We start from the raw sequence: 20977 nt of genomic DNA on the forward strand, positions 1-20977 counted from the left end.
AGGCTGAAATTTTGTCAAGTGCTAAAGTCAAAAAGTAAGTAACATTAACTGCTTTTTTTTCGCAGTGGAGCACATTCACATTGTTTATAGTGAGACAAATATGGAGGAATCGAAAGCAGAGTGTCCTTAAGACTCAGTTTGAGATGTTACTGTGAAAGAAAGCAGAGTATTCAGATTAGATTGGAAAGAGCTCAGCATGCTACAGACTATTTGATCTTCTTTCCAAAGGGTTTGACTCATCATTCTCTGTTTAAGCTAGATATTTTTCAGGTGGTTGTCTTAATTTGCAGTACTGCAGAAATGAGCTGCCCCTCATTTCTTTATATTTTGTTTCCAAGGAGCCAGACACTTTTGCAAGTTTATAAAGTGGTCTCGAGCAATAGAGCTCCATGCTGTCTGAAAGTCTTTTGGAGTTTTCCTTTGGACATTGGCTGCTTTTTCAGCCAGTCCAGTCAATTTTCAGAATAATGTATTTTGAGTTTGTTAAGCCACTTACAAACTGACTTGTGAATCATTCAAGCATAAAAAAGGCACAGATTTTATGATATGAACCAGTGTCAGCATGACTATGATCCCAAACACACTGACAGTGCAGTAAAAGTATACCTTGATAGAAAAAAACCACAGTGGAACACTTAGCAGTGAAGATTGACTTTTCCAGGGCTCAGAGCTCAACGTCTTGACAGAATGTAAGAAAAGGTAGCCAGCATTCAAAGAAGAGTTTTGAAATGTCCTTCAAGAAGCCTGAAGAACTATTCCTGAACACTGCGTAAAAGGAAATGAGGCTTGTTAGAGTTGTTCAATGTCTGTTTTTGTACAGATTTATTGAAACAGTTTGCACGTTTCAGTAAATCTTTGCACCTATTTCTGATTTTCCTAGCAAAATATATTAAAAAAAATAAGGGTTGGGTCAAGATTTTTTTTGCACAGCCCTCTTGAACATTTCTTTACCAAATATAGTTATGTGTTTCAGGGTTTTGTGAAACGGTAATTAATATTAATTTAAAAGGAAGCAAAGCACATTACAAAGCTTATCAAAGGGATTTCATCAGTAACGAGTCAGCTGCTGGCTGAGGCTTCATGGCACAGAGACAAGAGAGTGGTATCAATCATTTCAAGTCACTCTGGCAAGTTAACTGATGATGTTTCCTTTGGGTCCCGTTGTTTGCAGGCCTGTTGTGGTGCATCCAGTAGATGCTTGATCAGATCGGTATGCGGGGAGTTTTTAAGGTTAGTGAATGTCTGGACTAATGGTTTCCGAGCAAGACCTTACACTGCATCGAGACCATCACCTGTCAGCTATTTAAATGTTTGGCCTGATCGGTGCTGATACATACCTTACGTTAACTTTCCAGGAATATATTTCACAAACTACTTAACAGGTTACTGTGAAGACACCGCTGTAATGCAGATAAAGCCCTAAGAGAGAAAGAACATATCACAACATTGCTCTCTGTGATGTGCTTTTAGTTTATCTTAGAATTTCAAGAGTACTACTTGAAACATACAGAACAATAACTCACACTTGATAAATTTATATGCTGTCACATTGAAAGCTAAACAATGGGTAAAATGTTCCAGTGACTGCTTAAGTAATGCTTTCCTACCCTTTTAGAGTACTTTATTAAAAAAAATCTTCCATTTATTAAAAGTACTCTCAACTATAAATTGGGAAACTTTTCATGATCTCCTTGAGTGTCTGTTTCACCTTTACCAGAGGCGAGTGTTTGGGTGGGACGGTATGAGTAAGAACTGTGGGAGACATGGTAGAAGTGTTTATTTCCACCTACCAGACAATACCGTCTCAATGCTTTATTATGACAGCGGAGGTAGAGTAAGTTTGTGAGTCAGTGATGGGGAGGACAGGTCAGTCTGTGGGCAGAGGCCAGACTCTTTGGCTCATAACACTGGAGATGAAGTCAGATAGAGCTAAATCACTTTTTAAAAATGGTTTGCTTTGGATGGTGATGTACCAGTTTAACAGTTCACCACACAGACAAACTGCTTTCCATCCACAGTCGTTTGGCTCAGGCCAGCTGACTATTTTTAATCATTTCTCCTGTGGAAGAAACAAGTAACTGCTCTCTCCTCTTCTAATGCTTAAAAAGAAAGTTGACATGGTCGCTCTCTACCTGGATAATGAATAATAGTCATATGATCTGGTTAGTCTGGAAAAAAAACGTGATATAATGCAGATACATGCTTTTTTCCCAATTACTGAATAATGCTGTCCTTGACCAAAGCCAAGAGGAAGACACGCAAGTTAAAACTTAGAATGATGTGCCACGTTTTTCTCCCTGTCTGCACGTTCTCCTAAAGAGGTACGTCATGATTTAGTTTTACTCTGCACTATCTGACAAGAGCTTCTCTGTGACGGTTCAGTGCCAAGCCTGGAATCAGGTTAAACTCTCTGCCTTGTTTTAGGGATATTTTTACAGCATGGCAAACTGTACTTGTGTCTCGCCGAAGTATTAATCCCTTTGTTTGAATTTTACTTCACCTTGTTGTATTAAGGTTCTTCTATATGGGAAGAATCAACATTAAACTTCGTTCAGACGTTCAATACAAGACGGTGTTTTGAAGGGGTTAAATCTGTTACCTTCCAGTTTCAGGACATTTACTTTGGCTTCTGATTTATCTAGCTAATAACGTCGAGTATCTTTTTATATTTCAAGAAAAATCCAATTATCTTTGCAGATAATGAAGTATCGAAATTTAGGATTATTTCCATGATAGTAAGTGTAAAAAAATGCCCAAACAATCTAATTAATGTCACATTTAGTAATAAAAGCTGATTTTTTGTGCACAGTTGCATATTTTGCAGTGGAGTAAAATGATTTTCCAATCTTCCAAATAAAGTTGTAAAAGAAAAAAAAAGCCAGAAAAACTCAATAGTCGTCACTATTATAAATAAAAAAAGAGCCATGTAGTCTTGAAACTAGTTCATTTGCATTGGACACTGGTGATATTAACTCACCATTTGGCAGATAATTTGCATTTTGAATTTGGGACTCAGTGTTTTTTTAAATGCTGAGATTTAAAAATTAATGTTTTTGACTGTCACAGCTGTCAGCGCTGGCAAAGATCGTTCGGTATTTGTAAAGTAAAAAAACCACAGAGACTGCAAATGGATGATTTTCTGACCTGCGTCTCATTTTACTCACCGCGTTTTGGCTTTGTGCTGCAGGCTATAACAAGTTTAAAATCCTGTTTTCTTTCCAGGTCACTAAAGAGAACGAAATATCAGCCAGAATATGACAAAGAATATAAAATTCAAGTAGCAAGAGTATTTTGCCACTGTGGCTGAAGTGATGCTTCAGGTTTTACCAGCATGTGTCAAGGGATGGCTATTTTTTAACTGTCACAGCAAATTGATTGATTGCAATGATTTGCATGGACATTAATTATTCCCCCCGGATTTACTGTAATATCTCATTTATACTCCTTTTTTGTCAAGCGCCACAATTAGGTCACAAACTGTGGTTTATGACATGCAAACCTAATGGCATTCCAGGCTTTGCTTTGTGTTTTGAGTTGGCAAACATGTCTGCACAGTTAAAACACATTAAGTGCACCAGCTAAGTATGCATCCCCTGAGAGGACTCTATGTGGACAAGAAAGTAAAATAAAATTTAAAAAACAACTACTTTCGGCAAAAAAGTGAATATAACCTTGGGTTTACAGAGCTGCTGGCATGACTACATACCTTAGTTTTGTGTTCATCAACACTAGTGAGATTACACAGTTAATCTGTTTATGCATCTGCAGTTCACTGAATTTCCAATATGCGTCAATAAATTGCTGCACATTTCCCATTTCCCTTGCAAAATATAAAGAAACGAGATGAACATCCTAGCTATTGTCATGTGAAAAATTATTTTAGCGTAGACTTTAGTGTATACTAAAACAACCTCAAGAATAGATTAAGGCATACATAAGTCAAAATTCCTAGGAAGCTGTTGTCAATAGGAAATATTTCAAGTCTGATTGTACTGGCAGTTTCTTTTCTTTTTTTAAAGGCAGAATAACAGAAAGTCTTCAGAGATGATGATTGTGTTGGGTTCTCACTCCTTGATAACAATAGTAACACTAATTCAAAGCCACAGAGGAGTTTAGAGTATGTTTGATGAAAACGTCTGGTGTGTGTATGAGATCCAGTTGTGTACCAGCTCATTCATGACATCAGAAATTTGGCCTAGTTACAATCTACACTTTGCTCATGTCTGTCTGATTAGACGTTCAGAGAAAATCTGTCTCCAAGCAACATTTTTTAATGTTTTTCAAAATATATTTTTTTTAAATTTGTTTTGAAGTTGGAGACTGGGGCCAGGAGGGGGTGGGGGGTTACAGTGAGAGAAGCATGAAAGCTCAATGTAGATCACCTCGAAAATGGCCTCAGATTGTCTGATAAGATTTGGCAAGTGAAGGTTGGAAAAGTGTGTCCTTTTTTTGGTAAAGTACCTGCTCTTAATGCTCTGTTGGATTCAACTAGATCTCTTCTAGTCACTTTTGAGACCTTCGATATGAAACACATTTGATAAAAGTTTTAATCTGCAGGATATTTTTCTTTTCTTTTTGTTTTTTGTTTTACCTTTTATAAAACACATGTTTAGAATGAAAAAAAGCATAATCATCACTAGCAAGATGACACAGTTGCTTCTTGTGTTTTCATTTTGGAATACTGAAAATAATTTCAACAACAGTTGGCTCAGGTACACAACTGGGACACTTCTCATAGCAGAGGACTCTGTTGCTGCTCAGTACACACCTACTCTCTCCACTCACTAACACAAAACTCCATCTTTCTGGCAAAGTTTGTACTCCCCTGAAATCCTTTAGAGCTTAAATATATCTGAGGCAGCTGTAATGCCAAGGACCATTACTGCTGTCAGAAAGAAGGCCGTGTTCCAACAGTACAGTATAATTGACTCACTAATAGATCATGAGTGATCTTGGGAGAGGGGAAGACAGATTCCTATTGGAGAGTGTGGTTTGGCTACTTTGAAACTTAATCAAGGTTGAACCTGTCTTCAGCCAAAGATCAATTAGATAAATTAGCCTCTAGGTCAAGCTTCAGTGCAAAACAATCTTGTCACGTCGGCCTAAAAAAAAGCAAGGCAGCAGCTGACAAGTGTTTGAGAAACACAGAAATGTTTTGAGCAAAATAGGCAAGTGACCCGTGAGTCCAATTTGTACGTTAGTTTGGCATAACCTCAGATTCAGCTGAATGCTGCCTTTGTTCAGACATAGGGGAGCTAGAAAGAGAAGAAGCCAAAAAGTAAGAACAAACCAATTTTTCAAGGGATGACAAAAAAGTTCCAAAGTCCCTAATCTCAAAATGTGACCGTCCCGTTATATAAAATCTGAAGTGAGTTAAATGTGTATTGCACTAGTGTTACGTTAACATCTTGCTGTATTTGTCGTTGCAGTGGCTGATTGGAGACAGAGACAGGGACTGTGGGATCACCTGCTCACGGACGGGGAAGCCGGTGTGTGGTTCAGACGGGCGGAGCTATGATACCAACTGTGAATTGCAGAAGGCGCGCTGCAAAGATAAGACACTCACATTAGCACATCGAGGCCGGTGTCGAGGTGAGAGCTAAACTCTGGTCAACTTTTTGCAGATAAACAGAGCTATTTTCAGGGTGCATTCAAGAAAATTGAGATGTAGGATTCATCTGGTTTTTTATAAATGTAAAAAGTGACGATGTTTACATGAATGTTTTCCTGATGTCTGTTTACACAATTCATTTCTCACACATAAACAGTCCACAGCTATCAGTAAAAGTCTTATATGCATTTACATACATCAGTGCAATACTAAGTCAGACACAGCACTAATCAATCAATATTTTATTTCAATAGCACATTTTAAAAAGGGACAGTGTCCATCAAAGTGCTTCACACAAGGTAGCAAAGCAGATTACAACAAAGGCAACAAAAACAGTTAAAAACAATTAAAAACAGTTATAGTTACAGTTACATTGCACAACTGCAGACCAGGTGGAAGTCCAAACTAATTTGCTTCAAAAGCTAGATGGAACAGGTGAGTTTTTAAGCATGATTTAAACGATATAATGGAATCTGACATGCGGACATCGATAGGAAGATTATTCCAGAGTTTGGGCAATTGCAAAAGCTCGGTCCTCTCTAGTCTTTCGTCGGGGCCTTTGTTGCACTAAGAGCAGTTGGTTAGAGGATCTGAGCGCTCTCTTGGGGCTATACACGCCGAGAAGGTCTGTTTGGTAACTTGGCGCCAGGTTATTTTACATTTTAAAAGTATACAAAAGGATTTTAAAAACGATACGGTATTTTGAACTAATTGCAAACCCTGGAGGAGAGAGAATTGGAGGCCCATGTACAGAGAATTGCAATAGTCCAGTGCTGGTTGCGCCGAATCTGTGGAACAACCTTCCTATCGCTATCTGTGCGTCAGACTCCGTTTTATCTTTTAAATCCCGTTTAAAAACTCATTTATTCAACATAGCTTTTCCATCTAGTTAGCGTCCCTGTTTTATATTTGGTTCAATTTCTTATTTATGTATTTTATCTTTTAGCTATATCTGTTCTTAGTAACTTTGTTCTTATATTCCCTTCTATTGAAAATTAGTGCCCTTAACCTGATGACATATGTGGTACTTTGTTAATAGTCTTTTATTTATTGTCTTAATTTTCCTGTTTTTATTGTAAAGCACTTTGGTTTACCGCTGGTCTTTTAAACGTGCTATACAAATAAAGTTGTATTGTAAAAGTTGTATAGGGCTTTGCCTTGGAGATTTGACGTAGCTGGTAAAAACTCGTTTTCACAACTGAGGCAACTTGTTTGTCTAACTTGAGTGAGCTGTCCAGGACCACTCCAAGATTTCTAACGGTATAAGAGAGATGGCTGGCATAGGACCCCAGTGTATTAGTTAGCTGGTCTAGGGGAATGGGACTATCAAAAACAATAATTTCCATTTTATTTTCATTTAGAGTTAGGGAGTTTTGTAATAGCCAATCTTTAACTTCCCGCAGACAGTTGAACAAAGGCACTAATGAGGACTGGACATCCTGATTCAGGGGGAAGTAGATTTGGATGTCGTCGGCATAGCAGTGAAACGAGATATTATGCTTTTTGAAAATGAGTCCCAAGGGCAGCATGTACAAAGACAATAACGTAGGACTTGGCATTGAGCCCTGGGGCACACCACAACGGAAAGGGGCAGAAGAGGAGGAGTATTTCCCCATTGTGATGGAGAAAGACCTCTCGGATAAGTATGATTTAAACCATGAAAGGACATTACCTTTAAGTCCAACTACATGTTCTAGCCTTGCCAGGAGAATATAGTGATCAACCGTATCGAAAGACGACGAGGAGCTGGGATGGAGGTTGGTTGCAAAGCAGCTTGCAGATGCATAGCAACTGTAGGTTGGATAAACTGACACTGTACTAAGATTAGCTGACCTGTGGGATTGCAGTAGAGGTTAACTTGGCCTACCTGTACTGATGCATTGCTCATTTTCTTAATCTGTATCTAGGGCTGGAGAGGAAATGGACCAAAATGAAAATCACCCTAAAAACACATGGTGTACTATAGCATTGCCATGGTAGATAGTTTGCATTGGTCTGAATGTCAAAACAATACAGCTGGATTTGTACTTTTAGATTTTTGATACTTGATGCTCAAAGAAAGTCGGACTGAAATATTTTAATTAATTGTAATTTCACTAGAGTGTGGGAGTTCTGTTTAAGTTTTCCTTGTCACACCTATTGCTCATTAAGGTGTGCAGAGGTTTTGTATCATACTCGACTCTAAATAGTACCTGAAAGAGAACAAAAAAAGAGCATCAACAGCCAAAACCACACAGACTCTGTGACTTTTTTGTCATTCAGGTAGAAACTGGGTGTTGCCAGTGGCTCTAGCACCAACTGCCACATCTGACGGGAGAGATGTGGAGCTCAAAGGTAAGAACTGTGACACTTTAAACACTGCACACAACCTAAAATGCAAAAGTTTCATAATTCATTAAAACGTAATATGGCCACTAAAAAAAAAGCAATAAAATAAACTAAAAAAAAGCCATAAAATCAATTTATTAGAACCTTAAATAGCATATTTAAGTAACTGCAGCCTGTGGCCACAACTGAAAGTCTGGGAAAAGTGGAACTAAATGAGAAGATGTCTTTAATTTTCTGCCTCTGTGTAGCCGTGTAAGTTTTTACAGATCAGGCTCACACACTTCCTCAGTCCCTGGATGCCAGCCACCCAGCAACGGCAGAGATTGATTGGTCTAAAGTCAAGATTGGAACCGGGCATTGTAGCCCCCTTTTTTCCAGACCCCCTTCTATCCATTAGAAAAACAGCAGTACGACTAAATCCATTTTTGGAGTGAATCTGACTCCCTTTGTGTGGTAATATGTGGCTTTGTTTCATAATACCAGTGTTGTGCCAAGGGAAGGAAAGCTGGGCAAAGCTCACGCAGTCTTTGCAGATGCAGCAGGCCTGTTCTGTTGTAATGAAAATGCTGCTTTATTTAGGCAGGCAGTTCGTGAACCAATCCTTGTTTACAACGACAAAGCCAGGCAAAGTCTGGTTGAAATGTGCGTGAGATTCAGATTAAACACAACAGATTAATTTGAATACGAGGCTTATAAATTGCTAACAAGTACAACAAACAAGCGCAAACAACAACAAGCACAAAGCTGCGGTTGATTCAACCGGCAGACCTGCTTATTCATTATTTAACTTTAAAATCAACACATCATGCATGAGGTCATCATTCAGAGTCTCTCAAAGGGAGATTTGTCTGTGTGCATACACTGTGTTTCGGCTTTGTTACAGCTAACAAGCACAGACAAGCGCGAGACGACAACCTGCAAACAACTGCTGGGCTCGACTTTCTTTTTACATTTACATAAATCAGACGTATTCAGGTTAGATTTTGGGGTTGCTTTCATGTCTCTCACTACAATATTTTATCTGCATTTTCTCTACAATACAAGTCTCATTTATGAATTCATGCATGGCTGTCCTACTCAGTGACATCACCACCCTATTTTGGCCCTGTCAGTCTTTTGCACTTAAAGGAGACATCATGTCTGTCTCCACTCAGGTCCAGGGATGACTTTTTCAAACTTTTATTTATCCAGGAAAAATATTTGTCAAAAGTGGAGGACTGCGGTCGACTGGTCAGCTCCCTGGTGTGACTGTGTATACATGAACGGTTGAACATGAACTCAGGTCCACAGGATTTTTGAGTGCAATAAAAACAGTAGTCGCTGACGGGAGTTTGAACCAGTGAACAGCTGGTGTGAAGCCCACTTCATTCTCTGACCTTTAAAGCCACCTCCATCTCTGTGCCCTGAGAGCAGGACAAGCTCATCGGTGCTGCACGAACATTTTCCACTGACATTTCCAAATATCCATGTAGAGTACATGACGCACTCCTCAGCACTAACAATGAAGTGTCCATAGCCTACATCTGGCACTAGCAGTGGTCAGTGTTGAGGAATGTGTTGTTTTAGTATTTTTGAAGACTGTTAAAAAGTCTCTGCCTACTCTAGAGTTGAGCTACCTGCAGGTTTTAAAATTATTATGGATGGAGCTTTTTTCAGATTTGTGAAAAACCACACGGTGAAAGGTTGATGAAGTGTTTTAAGGGTCAGATTAAAAATCAAAACTGAGAAGAAAGTTAAAAAATTATGTTTGTTTTCCCATCCTGTCAAAACATGCCCCTGAGCAAGGCACAGCAGTAAACTGTGTCTGTATTTACAGGTGTGAGCAGAGTGTTACTGACACAGAACATGTGTCTTCAGTACATAAAAACAGTGCTGGAGGTTTGTATGCAGTGTTTGAGAACAGAAGGTCCTTTCAATATGTTTCAGATGCAGGACAGTCCAAGTGTCGTGTTGAGAGGAACCAGGCTCTGGAGCAAGCCAGAAGACCTCAGTCTTCAGAGTCCATGTTCATCCCAGAATGCAATGAAGATGGAACATTTGCCCAGGTCCGTATCCGATCATCCGTGGCTTTTTCCTTCCCTTTTAAATCTTTCACGCTTCATCTTTCTCTTTCCATTAGTCTCATGTGTACCCCCCTCTTCAGATCACCCCAAAATTTAGCTTTTTCTTCACGGACAGAAAGGTCCACCCCCTGTTCTTTATTTACACTCCCATGTGTTTTACCTCTTCCACGTGTCTTGCCTCTGCAGGTCCAGTGCCATACTCTGACCGGTTACTGCTGGTGTGTTACCAGTGATGGCAAGCCAGTGAGTGGCTCCTCTGTGCACAACAGGACCCCAGTGTGTTCAGGTACTAAATAGGGAGGAATCAAGCTGGTAACCTGTTGATGAGGAGTTTTTCCAAATCATCTTAAAACATCTGCTGTATTACCGCACATACGAGTGATGGTTAATTATTTGTGTTACCTGAACAGCTCTACTTCTGAGTAATTTTTAACAGTTTGCATGACTAAAACATCCGAGTTGGTTGGATGTTTCCTAACAATTCCTTGTCGGTATGAAAAACAGAAAAATAAGGTTTTTAACATGATAGTGGTGGCTATGTTTGCTGGATCTTGCAGGCAAGCGTGCTTGGAAGCCAAGTCACTGGGGTTTGGGGCCAGTCAATCATTTTAGGAAGTGAACTAGTTTTCATAATTCAAAAAACATCTGGCAATAATTCTTTTTCAAAGGCTTTATATAATTTTAGGATACTACTGGACACATCGGAGGTAGAATTGAAACTTATAAATGATGTTCAGGAAGCCTGCCAGTCCTGATGGAGGATAAAGAGTGAACACAGCATTTGGATGACAGTTATAAAAGGTCTGTCTGTAAACGTCGAGCCATTCTATGGGCACATGTGTATTAAATGTCATGTGGCTTACAGCAGGTGCAAGGTCAACGAGAAGGCTAATGGCCATACATGCAGGGGCCTCTCGGCACTCAAACTCTCCCCCCTCCTCTAAGTGCTCTCAGCAGGCTGGAGGAGAGAGAGCAAACGGGGCTCTGCACACTCATCCTGGATGGGAACACTTTATGATAATCACCATCATTTTCTCTCAGAAGATAATACACAGCGATCTTTGCCAGAGCTGGATTGCAAAGCCACTAGAGCATATGGTGCAAATTTTGTGTGGAAAGTGCGGTGAAAGTGGTCGCATGCCCCTCTGAAACTGCTCAGCAGACAGAGCACCCCCAACCAAACCTCCTCTTTTCTTTTTCTCTTCAGTTCCTTGATCGATCTCTATCTGCCTAATCTGCTGTGCTTTCTCTTTTCTGTCTCTCTAACTTGTGCCACATTTTTCTGTTTGATCCTTTGAAGAAAACTTCACAAATTGATCATACTTACATCTATCCGTTACAACAATAAAACCTCACCTTACTGATTTTCAAATTATGAAGGTATGCTATGACAAAATAGCTCTAATTATAATTTTTTTGCTCTATTGTTCTCTGCACCAGATGTGTTTTTTTTAATGGCGCATATACTTCATTTTTCAGTTCACCCTTCACAACAGAAAGTGACAGCAAATTAATTTGTGCAGCCACACAAAACATGTGGTCCTGAAAGCTTTGTGACTTTTCTGTGTTTAACCCTGCAAACAATTCTGTGCTTTTTTTTCGAGAGGCTCTGTTTCCTCAAACATCATCACTTTTGCAATTTTTGCAAAACATTTTTTACTTCACCCCTGTAAGCCAATTCAGGGAGAGACATTAGACTGAAATGAATTTATTTTCGTGCAAAAAATGAATTTGCTCCAAATCATATGGGCTTGTTCTGTTCCTTAACTTACAGGATTTGGAGCTTTACTGTTCATTTATGACATAAATCTGTTCTGGATGATTGGTTTGACAAAATAAGCAATGTGAAGATGTCACTTTGGATGATATCTTTAACTACGACATTCTGACAGTCCAAAAATACGAAATACACCCATTGGCCATTTTGTTAGGCATACGGTGTACTCGCATGGCAGCAATTCAGTGTATTTAGGCATGTAGTCATGGTCAAAATGACTGGCGATGTTAAAAAGGAGCATCGGAATTAAGCACAAAGGTGATTTTGTTTGTGGCAGACGGGCTAGTCTGAGGATTTCTGAAACTGCTGGCACAACCACCTCTCGGCTTTACAGGTAATAGTCTGAAAAAGAACAAATATCCATTCAGTGGCAATTCTCTGGGCCTTGTTGATGCCAGAGGTCAGAAGAGAATGACCAGACTGCTTCAAGCTGATAAGAAAGCAGTAATTCAGATAACCTCCTGTTACAGGAAAGGTATGCAGAAGAACATCTCTGAATGTACAACATCTTAAACCTTAAAGCAAATGTGCCACAGCAGCAGAAGCCCACACTCGGTGCCATTCCTGTCTGCCTGGAAAGCTAGGAAACAGACTGTAATTCATACAGAAGATTGGAAAGGTGTTGCTTGATTTCTGCTTCGACATTTAGATAATAGGGTCAGAATTTGGTCTAAACAACATAAAAGCTTGAGTCCTTCTTCCCTAGTGGTGTAATGGTGTTGGGGATAGTTTGTTGGCTCACTTCAGGCCCCTTGGTACCAACTGAGCATAGTTTAACTGCCACACCCTCTCTTAATTATTTTTGCTGACCATATAAATCCCCTTATGGCCACAGTCTAACCATCTCCTGGTGGCTGCTTCCAAAGCATTAATGTGACATGTCACAGAGCTCAAATCATCTTGAACTGGTTTCTTGAACATGACAATGCACTCAAATGGCTTCACAGTCTGTAGATACCAGCAAGATGCACTAATAAAGTTGACACTGAGTGTAATTACCAGATTAATTAAAAGCAGTTACACTTAGCACAGGTTGGAAAGTGCATTCTTGTGTAATCGTGTTTAAATACACTCTTTTTAAAATCCTGAAATGTAGTTTATTGCACAACACAATTTCTACCTGTCTCCTTTCTGTCCTGCATAAGATCCGATATCTTCATTGTTTCTTGCAAAGGTATGTATGACACCGGCGCCTGAATCTGGGCACAATAAACCCACTGGTGTCTCCGGATACTAAAGTTTAACAGTACACGCCCAGCTCATCTGCCCTTACTATACCTTCCCAATCAAATAACCTTTGACATGCTCAGATGCCCCTGTCTACTGTGACCCAAATCAATCATCTTGCATACATTTGCAGGAAACTTCCGTGAATTTATGGGAACTCATGCTGGGACAAGTGGATTGTCAGGTAGTAAATTTCCTTCTAGTTGCTTTAACTTAAAAAAGAATCTCCCATTTTTCTTTTCTATTGTAATTGGTTGCACCGTTTAATTTTGCCGGGTCCTCCGTGCATCCACGCATGACAACAAATACCTGCATGCACCAAACAAGAATGACATTTAGAACTTGGAATCTTTCATGTTTAATTTCCATAGATGAAGCAGATCATTCAGGTTTGTGTTGGTCTGTATTAAAATTATGCATAATACTAACAATATGTACTCTCCCACCTAACCAAAGGAAAAGACACCAGAGGGTAATCAGTAGGAGTGCTGGTTTTTCTGATGTTTCCTGTGTCAACTGTTTTAAAAGAAATAAAAACAAATCTACTTGCTGTAAGGTGGTAATTTTTTTTTAATTTTACCAGCTCAAAAAACAGTTTTGAAGACAAATCCTTTAAATGTAACTTTACTGCCTGTTACTGTCTAGTCTTTGGTTTACGCTGTGTTTCTTCCTCTGCACAGGGTCAGTAACTGATAAGCCACCAGGGCCACCAAACACGGATAGAAAAGGTGAGTTGTGATCTGCTGTTATGCGTGCATGTACCCTAGTGTTTCTATGTGCATGACAGAGGGTAAACGAGCACAAGTTCAAAAAGTGTTTTGACCTGATTTTACTCCATGTGATCCATGCAAAGTCAATATTTGTGAAGAACACAAACTTACACGCACTCGCCTTCACTGTTAAATTTAAAGGGAAGCTAAAAACAACACCAAGAGATGTTTTCCCCCTTTTATAAGATGCAAATGATGCTGAATTTATTCAACGAACCAGATAAGATCTCAAATATATGCACCACTGTCTAATGCATCCCTCAAGTGACAGTTCATCTTTAACCATAGCAGTTTTGACAAATCTGTACAAAATCTTGACTGGTTTTGCTCCAGTTATGCTTTTTTTCCACCCTTCAGAAATGATAAAATATGAAACATTATAGAATTAATTCAAGAAATTAAAGAAACACTGAGGAGACGCTTAGGCACATCTCTCTTCTTTCTAATGAGCCTCTAAAAATCGGGCTTTGCTTCAGAAATCTCACAGAAAATAGATCTTAAAGAATTTCTTTAAACTGAGAAAAAGTGGGCAGTCTCTCAAAGCTTCTCTGCCGATGCTGTTTCACACCACTTGACAATTGCAGTAAGTTACAGGTTATTTTGAAATGCTTATCACACTCTAGCAGGGTTTACACATAGACATCTCATATATGGTAAATTACAAGAAATATGTAATAAACAAAACAAAAACGCTGCTGCTCATTCTTTGTTTCACCTGGGTTTACACTGAGACCGACCCAATGACTACTGCATTTTATTTACAGTTCAACCCGAATAGGTCCGTTTGACCTGAGGTTATTTAACATTACTGACATGTCATCTGATTTAAGAACTTAACATTAGTGTTTATCTCCAATCAAAGTTTCTCTGTTGTTTGCTTTTGATTGAATTATTTCCCAAGGAATTTTCCAGATGCTACAATACCGCATGTGGGTGAGTATTCTAGGCAGTTCAATTCACAGCATTACATGAGATCCTTTAAAGTTTTGCAACTCTACCTAAAAACTTAGCTACTTTAAATTTTACCAGTTTTCCCTACAAGGTCACCCTCTTTGGTGCCCCTGGATTACTTTCAATACAGCTGCGGGTTTTAGAAATCAGTTCTACTCTAACTGCAAGGGGTATATAAACATGGACTTTAGACTTTTGTAGGGAGCAAACTATCAACTTCTATGTTACTGCAGAGTATAGTGGAGAATGAGAGCTGGGGCTCTGGTTCCTGAGACCAAGCTGCAGTTTTTGATAGAAATTTCCATCCAAAGGCAGCAAATGACAGCCACGACCATGCTCATCGTTCACAGGGTTTGAATTTGCCCTGATCGGATCTGACTGACAGCATGGAGGTCTACTATATTGCGCAGAGGGAAAAGATTAGGTGTGCACTGTGCACATGCTCACAGTGAATTGAAATGCAGGAGTATTTTCACTTCACCAATAAAAGCTTTGCTCACCTGCCACTTGTGGGATTGTGGGCTAAATAGCAAACTCGAAAGTCTTCAGGTGATAACAAAGGGGGACTTCCAGAAAGCATTCTTGAATCTTTAATAGGCAGAGTTGCAAAACTTTATAATGACATCTATAAATGTAAAAAAACGGACTTGAAATGTTTCTAGTTTTTGCTTAACAGTTAAAGTGTTGTATTTTTGTTATACCCATATGAACTTTAGCATTGCCAGAATTTACTGCGTTTAAGAGAGGAAAGTCAAATATTTAGTTAATAATTTACCAAGAAAACTAAAGACAGCAGTTTATTTGGCCCTCAGTGTGCGAGCAGAGACACAAATATTTTACCAGTGTTTAACTGTAATGAATAAGAATAAACGTTTATACTGTGATCTTCAATTTTATTACTTGTAGTTTGGGTTAGTAGTTAAAGTGAGCTGCATATTTTGCATGTGCCAAACACAAGAGAGTCACGACATTTTTTAAGTGTCCTTCTACACTGGCATATTTTACAAAAGGAAAAAAGTTTTAAAAAGAAAAGAAAAAGAAAAAAAAGAGGAAAATATTGCTCAATAAGATTCTTCTGTGGCTTATTAGTGTTTTTTTATTTTAGTGTCCGAGACAGTTAATTATCTAGTACTTCATGTGCTTTGAAGACACATAAAAGTTTGCCCCGAGGATGATGCTTGAGTGATGCGTATCCGCTTGGGAGAATAAATGGCCTCGTATTATTTTTGTAAAAACTCGTGTGATTCCATTTTAAACTGGTTTTGTTATATATCCTTCTACTTAACCAAGGTGTGAAGGACTAATTTTCCAGCGTGACGTGATTGTAAACTAACGATGAGACCACCGAATTCACTTTGGTAAATTCCCTGGACATCCATGAGTATATTATTTCCAAATTTTAATGCATTCGAGGAACTTGAGATCTCACCAAAAACAAACATTTTTGGGTGGACTAACCAGTTGACCTACTTGGCATCCTAGCGATACGTTACAACATAATTTGACAATTAAGAATGATGACACACACAGTTTCACCTCTTTGCATTAACTGTGGATGCAGCTTTCTGATGCTACATCTGCACTGCATTTGTGCAGGTCCTGAGGAGCGGTGTCCTCCTCGTATGAGTGTCTGGGTGTGTGGTTTACACTGCGAGTGTGAGTAAGTGTGCTAAATGTGCAGCTGATCATGTTGGTGTGAGGATGATTTATTGATGCATGTGAGCAGGACCACATGTGGGTGTTTGTCTCTCTCTCTCTCTTCTTTCTATATTATTCAGTCTGTCTGTCTGTCTTGGCCGGGCCATGTGCAAATCCCAACCATTCAACAGTTCTGGAGAGTAGATTGTATTAACCTCAATAATAGTAGTCTCTTTCCGTTTCTTTCTCACCCTTAACCCAGATGATGGCTCCAAGCCCACACCCACCATGGAGACTCATGTCCCCCCTGAGGGTGATGGTAAGCCTCCTCAATAATTCCTCCACAGTCGCTTAGATAATTAGTGTGCATACGGTATATTTATAATGACTCATGGGTTTAAAGGCAGCTGACAGCATTGCTCCTTTGTGTGCTTACATCCCATGTCTTAAGAATGCACCATTACATCAAATGGAAAAGGCCAGATGTTAAAAATACCAGATGATACATTTGATATTTTTGGAAAAACTGGGATCTTGGATGCAATTTTAGCTTTGGTTTTGTGGGCAAAGCTTGGCTGTGCATGTTGCTTTTCAAATAAGTAGCTACTGGTGAGGTTAAATAAAGCACAGCTGTGTGTAAAATTTTCTCGAGATCACCTAAATGTGTGAAAGCTATTTGTCTAGAACTTGCCATTCTGTCGCTGCAGAGATAACTGCTCCAACACTATGGATAAAACAGCTGGTTTACAAGGAGAACAAGAAGAACAGCTCCTCTTCCAGGAAACCAGGTGAGTGATAGAAAATTTTTCTGCTTGTTCTACACATATACTCTAAAATAAACGCATTAAGGGTATGCATTATTTGGAAGTTTGTGTGCGTGAAGCCTTTAAAATATAGCATTGTTGGATGCTGATAAATTCAGCTCTTCTCTGCTGCACTTTTTACATACTCAGGCTAAATAATTAGCCATACTGACCTTTGGAAGATATGAAAACTATGTCAGAGACGTTGCTAGAACCCTACACAAAGTATATATAAACGTGGCTCCGGTGTAACCAGTTTCAAAACCACCAGCTCGCCATGAAATGTAATCTGTTTTAACTTGAAGACAGACCTACACTGCCAGGGTTATGTTTTGTGGTTTCATTCCTTTGGTGTAATTTGTTTAGCTTTCTCTGTCTCCTTTTTAATTACGCCTTGACGTGTCCACTAAACTCTGGGCGGTTTGATGGCTGTACCAAGTCGAGGAGTGAATGAAGTGTGGCCTGTGTGAGCATGTGTGTATTAGGAGTAGTTGGATATATTGGTTAGCTGATATATACGGGTTGACGTAAATCTTCGAAAGTCTAAAAACAGTCTATTTTGTTTAGACTTGTTTTTCTTCAATAATAAATCTTTCATTCAGACTGTATCTCCTAAAGATGGAAAAAGTGGGAAAAACGTGCAAATCAGGCACCTACTGTGTGTGTGTTAAGCTATGTTTCCACGAGTGTTTAAAAAAGCATTTATGATTTAATCAGACTTTCAGAAAATCAAATACCCATGAAAACTGATGTGGAAGCTTGCAAACTTGTAAGCCCCGTAGTTTTTGCCATGAAAATACTGAAAGGAAAAAAGAAAAAATTCACCACATCTCACCAGTAGTTTGTCTGCCCGTCATCTTGCACACAGTATTTTGCATCTAAATATTGTTGATGTATCTATGTAATCTCACAACTCTTCTTTCATCCTAAACCTTTTTGTCTGCCATTTACCACAAAATCTTATTTTACATGCTACGCTGCAAACAATGAGGCATACAAATACTTGATTGTACCTTGGGGTTTCCTGGGATTATGAATGATGGTGATGTGGAAGGGGAAACTGTGGTCAGCATTGAGGGGTGTATTTTATCTAAGAGGTATTCGCTGTGACAGCTCTTTGAAACTTCTGTGGAAACACCAGCTTCCTGTTTCAAATTAGCATCCGGTGTCCTCAAAGGACAAGCGACAAGGCCGAGTGAGGGGGAGATGTCATCACATTTGAGGCATGAGCGATGTGTGTGTGTGTGTCTACATCTGCATGTGATTGCAAACCGCGTGTGTGTGTTTGTGTGTGTTGTCAAAGGAGATTGTGTGCCTGTGCCTAATTTAAAGTTGGAAAGCAAAGTACTTAAACCTCTTCTTTTGGCTGCTCCCTTTAGGGGTTGCCACAGCTGATCGTCTGCTTCCATCTCATTCTATCCCAACCATCCTCCTCTGCCACACCAGCCCTTTTCATATCCTCCTTCACTTCATCCATGAATCTCTTCTCTGTGGTCTTCCTTGTTTCCTCCTGCCTAGCAGCTCCATATTAAACATCCTTTGTCCAATATATCCACCATCCCTCCTGTCTGCACATATCCAAACCATCTCAACCTTTCCTCTCTAAGTTTGTCTGTCTTCTCTAATCTTGTCCACCCCGTATATTTAGCTCTGCCCTCTCCAGCTCTGCCTCTGTCTTTTTGTCATTTGCCACGACCAAAAAATACATCATAGCAGGTCTCACTACCATCTTGTAAAAATTCCCTTTTACACTTCATGCTATCCTTCTATCACAAATCACCCCTTCCACTCTTCTCCACCCACCCCACCTGCACTCTCTTCTTCACCTCTCTTGTGCAGCGTCCGTTGCTTTGGATGGTTGAACCCGGGCATTTAAAATTGTCTCCTTCACTTTTTCACCCGTTTCCCTCTCAGTCACACACATGTATCCTGTCTTTCTTTCATTCCTCTTCTCTCCAGAGAATACCTCCACCTCTCCAGGCTCTCTTCCATCTGCTCCCTACTCTCACCACAGATCATAACATCATAGTCAAGAAATTCCTGCCTGACCTCATCTGTCAGGCAGTGTCATCCCCAGTGTAATCCCATCCCCACTCTGAACCCATCTGTCACTCCCACCCCACACCTCACCGCTGTCTTACTGTCCAGCAGTACATGTCCAGCACCACCCTCTCTGCCATTCTCTTGGCATCATATGCTTTCTCTAGATCAACAAGAACACTGTACGTCCTTTTGACCTTCTTTACACTTTTTCACCAATACTCATGAAGTCTCATCTTAACCTAGCTTCAGCGTTATCCCTCTATAGCTACAACAGCTTTGCACATCACCCTTGTTCTTGAAAATTTGTACCAGTACACCTCTTCTGCTTACATTCTTAAGTGCACTGGCTCTTTTGTAATTCTTTAATTTAATGAGCTAGTTACCAGTGCTGGGTAATGTTACTTTTAAGAATACTTGTTACGTTACAAAATATCCACAATATAAATTAATTTCTTGTCACAATGTTACCTATTTAAAAAAATAACTTTTGTACTTTGAGATACCAGCATTCACAATTCTTTGCACATGTTGATTATATTGTCCATGTAGCTTACTGTACATTTCAGATAAAGAAAAGAAGATGTAAGATTTACTTTATTTTGGTGGGAAAACTCCTTTGTTATAGCAGTTCAAAGTTCACAACAAACATATATGAAATATGTAGAAGGGCTAACTTACATATAATACAGTATGAAAAATTAATTAGGTAAAAACTAATCAGAAATAAATACAATAAAGTAAAATAAGTATATTTTACTTTAAGTATTAGTAATATTACAATAAGTGAAAAAGCTACACTCAGTTTAGGGTTGAAATAAACTTAACATGAGAGGGCAGGACTTCTAAATGTAGTGACTTTACCTCATTGCATAGCAGGTTGGTACCGATAGCATCTCTTCCATTAACAGTGGCAGCTGTAGCATTGTTTGCAGGTACTTTTTAAGGTAGAGGTAAGGTAAGGTAAAAAAAAGAAAAAAAAAAGAAACAGGAAAAAATACCTGAACAATGTCACAAATTCTTTTAGCTACAAGAATTTGTGGCAACAAAGGAACAAAAACAAATGATCACTTTTACCCGTCAGCCTTAAAAGGCTTTCGGGCCGTTGTCATTAGCTGGACGTGTGGGTGGCGAGGACGCCCAAGTTTGTGAATGCTATAACTCGAGAATGAGGTGACGTAGGGGCTTCAAATTGATCCCATAAGGGTATCTACTAAAAATCTCAGGTGAGTTTGAATTGCATTAGCCTCAACCTGAAGGTTAAGGTCAGAGGTCAAGTCTTCTGAAAATCTTGTGAATGTGATAACTCAAGAAGGAAATCAATAAATTAAATAACTAATTTGTAATTTGTTAGCTCCAGCATACGCAATTACAGTGTTTCTTCTGATTGGTTAGTTAAAAAAAGTCCATTCTTTTTCTTTTGTTAATATCCTTGATGCTGTGCCTTCTTCCTTTTTAACATGTTTCGAAAACATTAAAATCCTGAAGAGATTTAAAACCCAATTTTTCTTCACTGCAAAAACTGCCCTTTCTCATACTTCATTCATGGATCCATTCTGTCTTTATAATTTTCTAGCAATTTTGTAATTTTTATATTCATTTAACCAAGAAAAAAAATAACCAGTAAACCTTTAAAATGCAAAATACTATAAATATTAACATTCGAGGCTGCAATCTTGAGAATTCAAGTCGTAACCAAGCACACATTGTATAATGTGCACAAATACACACGAACTGGCCATTCTGTTCTACTGCTTGTTAATCCAAAT

At 39.1% G+C, this 20977-nt stretch overlaps 2 protein-coding genes across 10 annotated transcripts in view; one reads left to right on the plus strand and one right to left on the minus strand.

Annotated features, from left to right (window-relative positions):
• Nucleotides 1-20977, minus strand: part of ccdc177 (coiled-coil domain containing 177) — a 79046-nt gene that overhangs the window by 29529 nt on the left and 28540 nt on the right. The gene's annotated exons all lie outside the window — the stretch shown is intronic.
• smoc1 (SPARC related modular calcium binding 1) overlaps nucleotides 1-20977 on the plus strand; it is a 56975-nt gene that overhangs the window by 12214 nt on the left and 23784 nt on the right. For 4 of the 7 annotated variants that reach the window (XM_031733490.2, XM_031733493.2, XM_031733489.2 and 1 more), the window contains exons 2-9: nucleotides 5430-5592; nucleotides 7874-7945; nucleotides 9866-9984; nucleotides 10189-10288; nucleotides 13140-13190; nucleotides 13687-13734; nucleotides 16592-16684; nucleotides 17073-17153. In XM_031733490.2, the coding sequence (XP_031589350.1) occupies nucleotides 5430-5592; nucleotides 7874-7945; nucleotides 9866-9984; nucleotides 10189-10288; nucleotides 13140-13190; nucleotides 13687-13734; nucleotides 16592-16684; nucleotides 17073-17153 (727 nt within the window). The remainder of the gene's footprint in view (nucleotides 1-5429; nucleotides 5593-7873; nucleotides 7946-9865; nucleotides 9985-10188; nucleotides 10289-13139; nucleotides 13191-13686; nucleotides 13735-16591; nucleotides 16685-17072; nucleotides 17154-20977) is intronic. The other 3 variants (XM_031733494.2, XM_031733495.2, XM_031733497.2) reach the window with 3 other exon arrangements.

The sequence above is a fragment of the Oreochromis aureus genome, linkage group 19 (assembly GCF_013358895.1).
Source record: "Oreochromis aureus strain Israel breed Guangdong linkage group 19, ZZ_aureus, whole genome shotgun sequence".
NCBI classification, from domain to species: domain Eukaryota; kingdom Metazoa; phylum Chordata; class Actinopteri; order Cichliformes; family Cichlidae; genus Oreochromis; species Oreochromis aureus.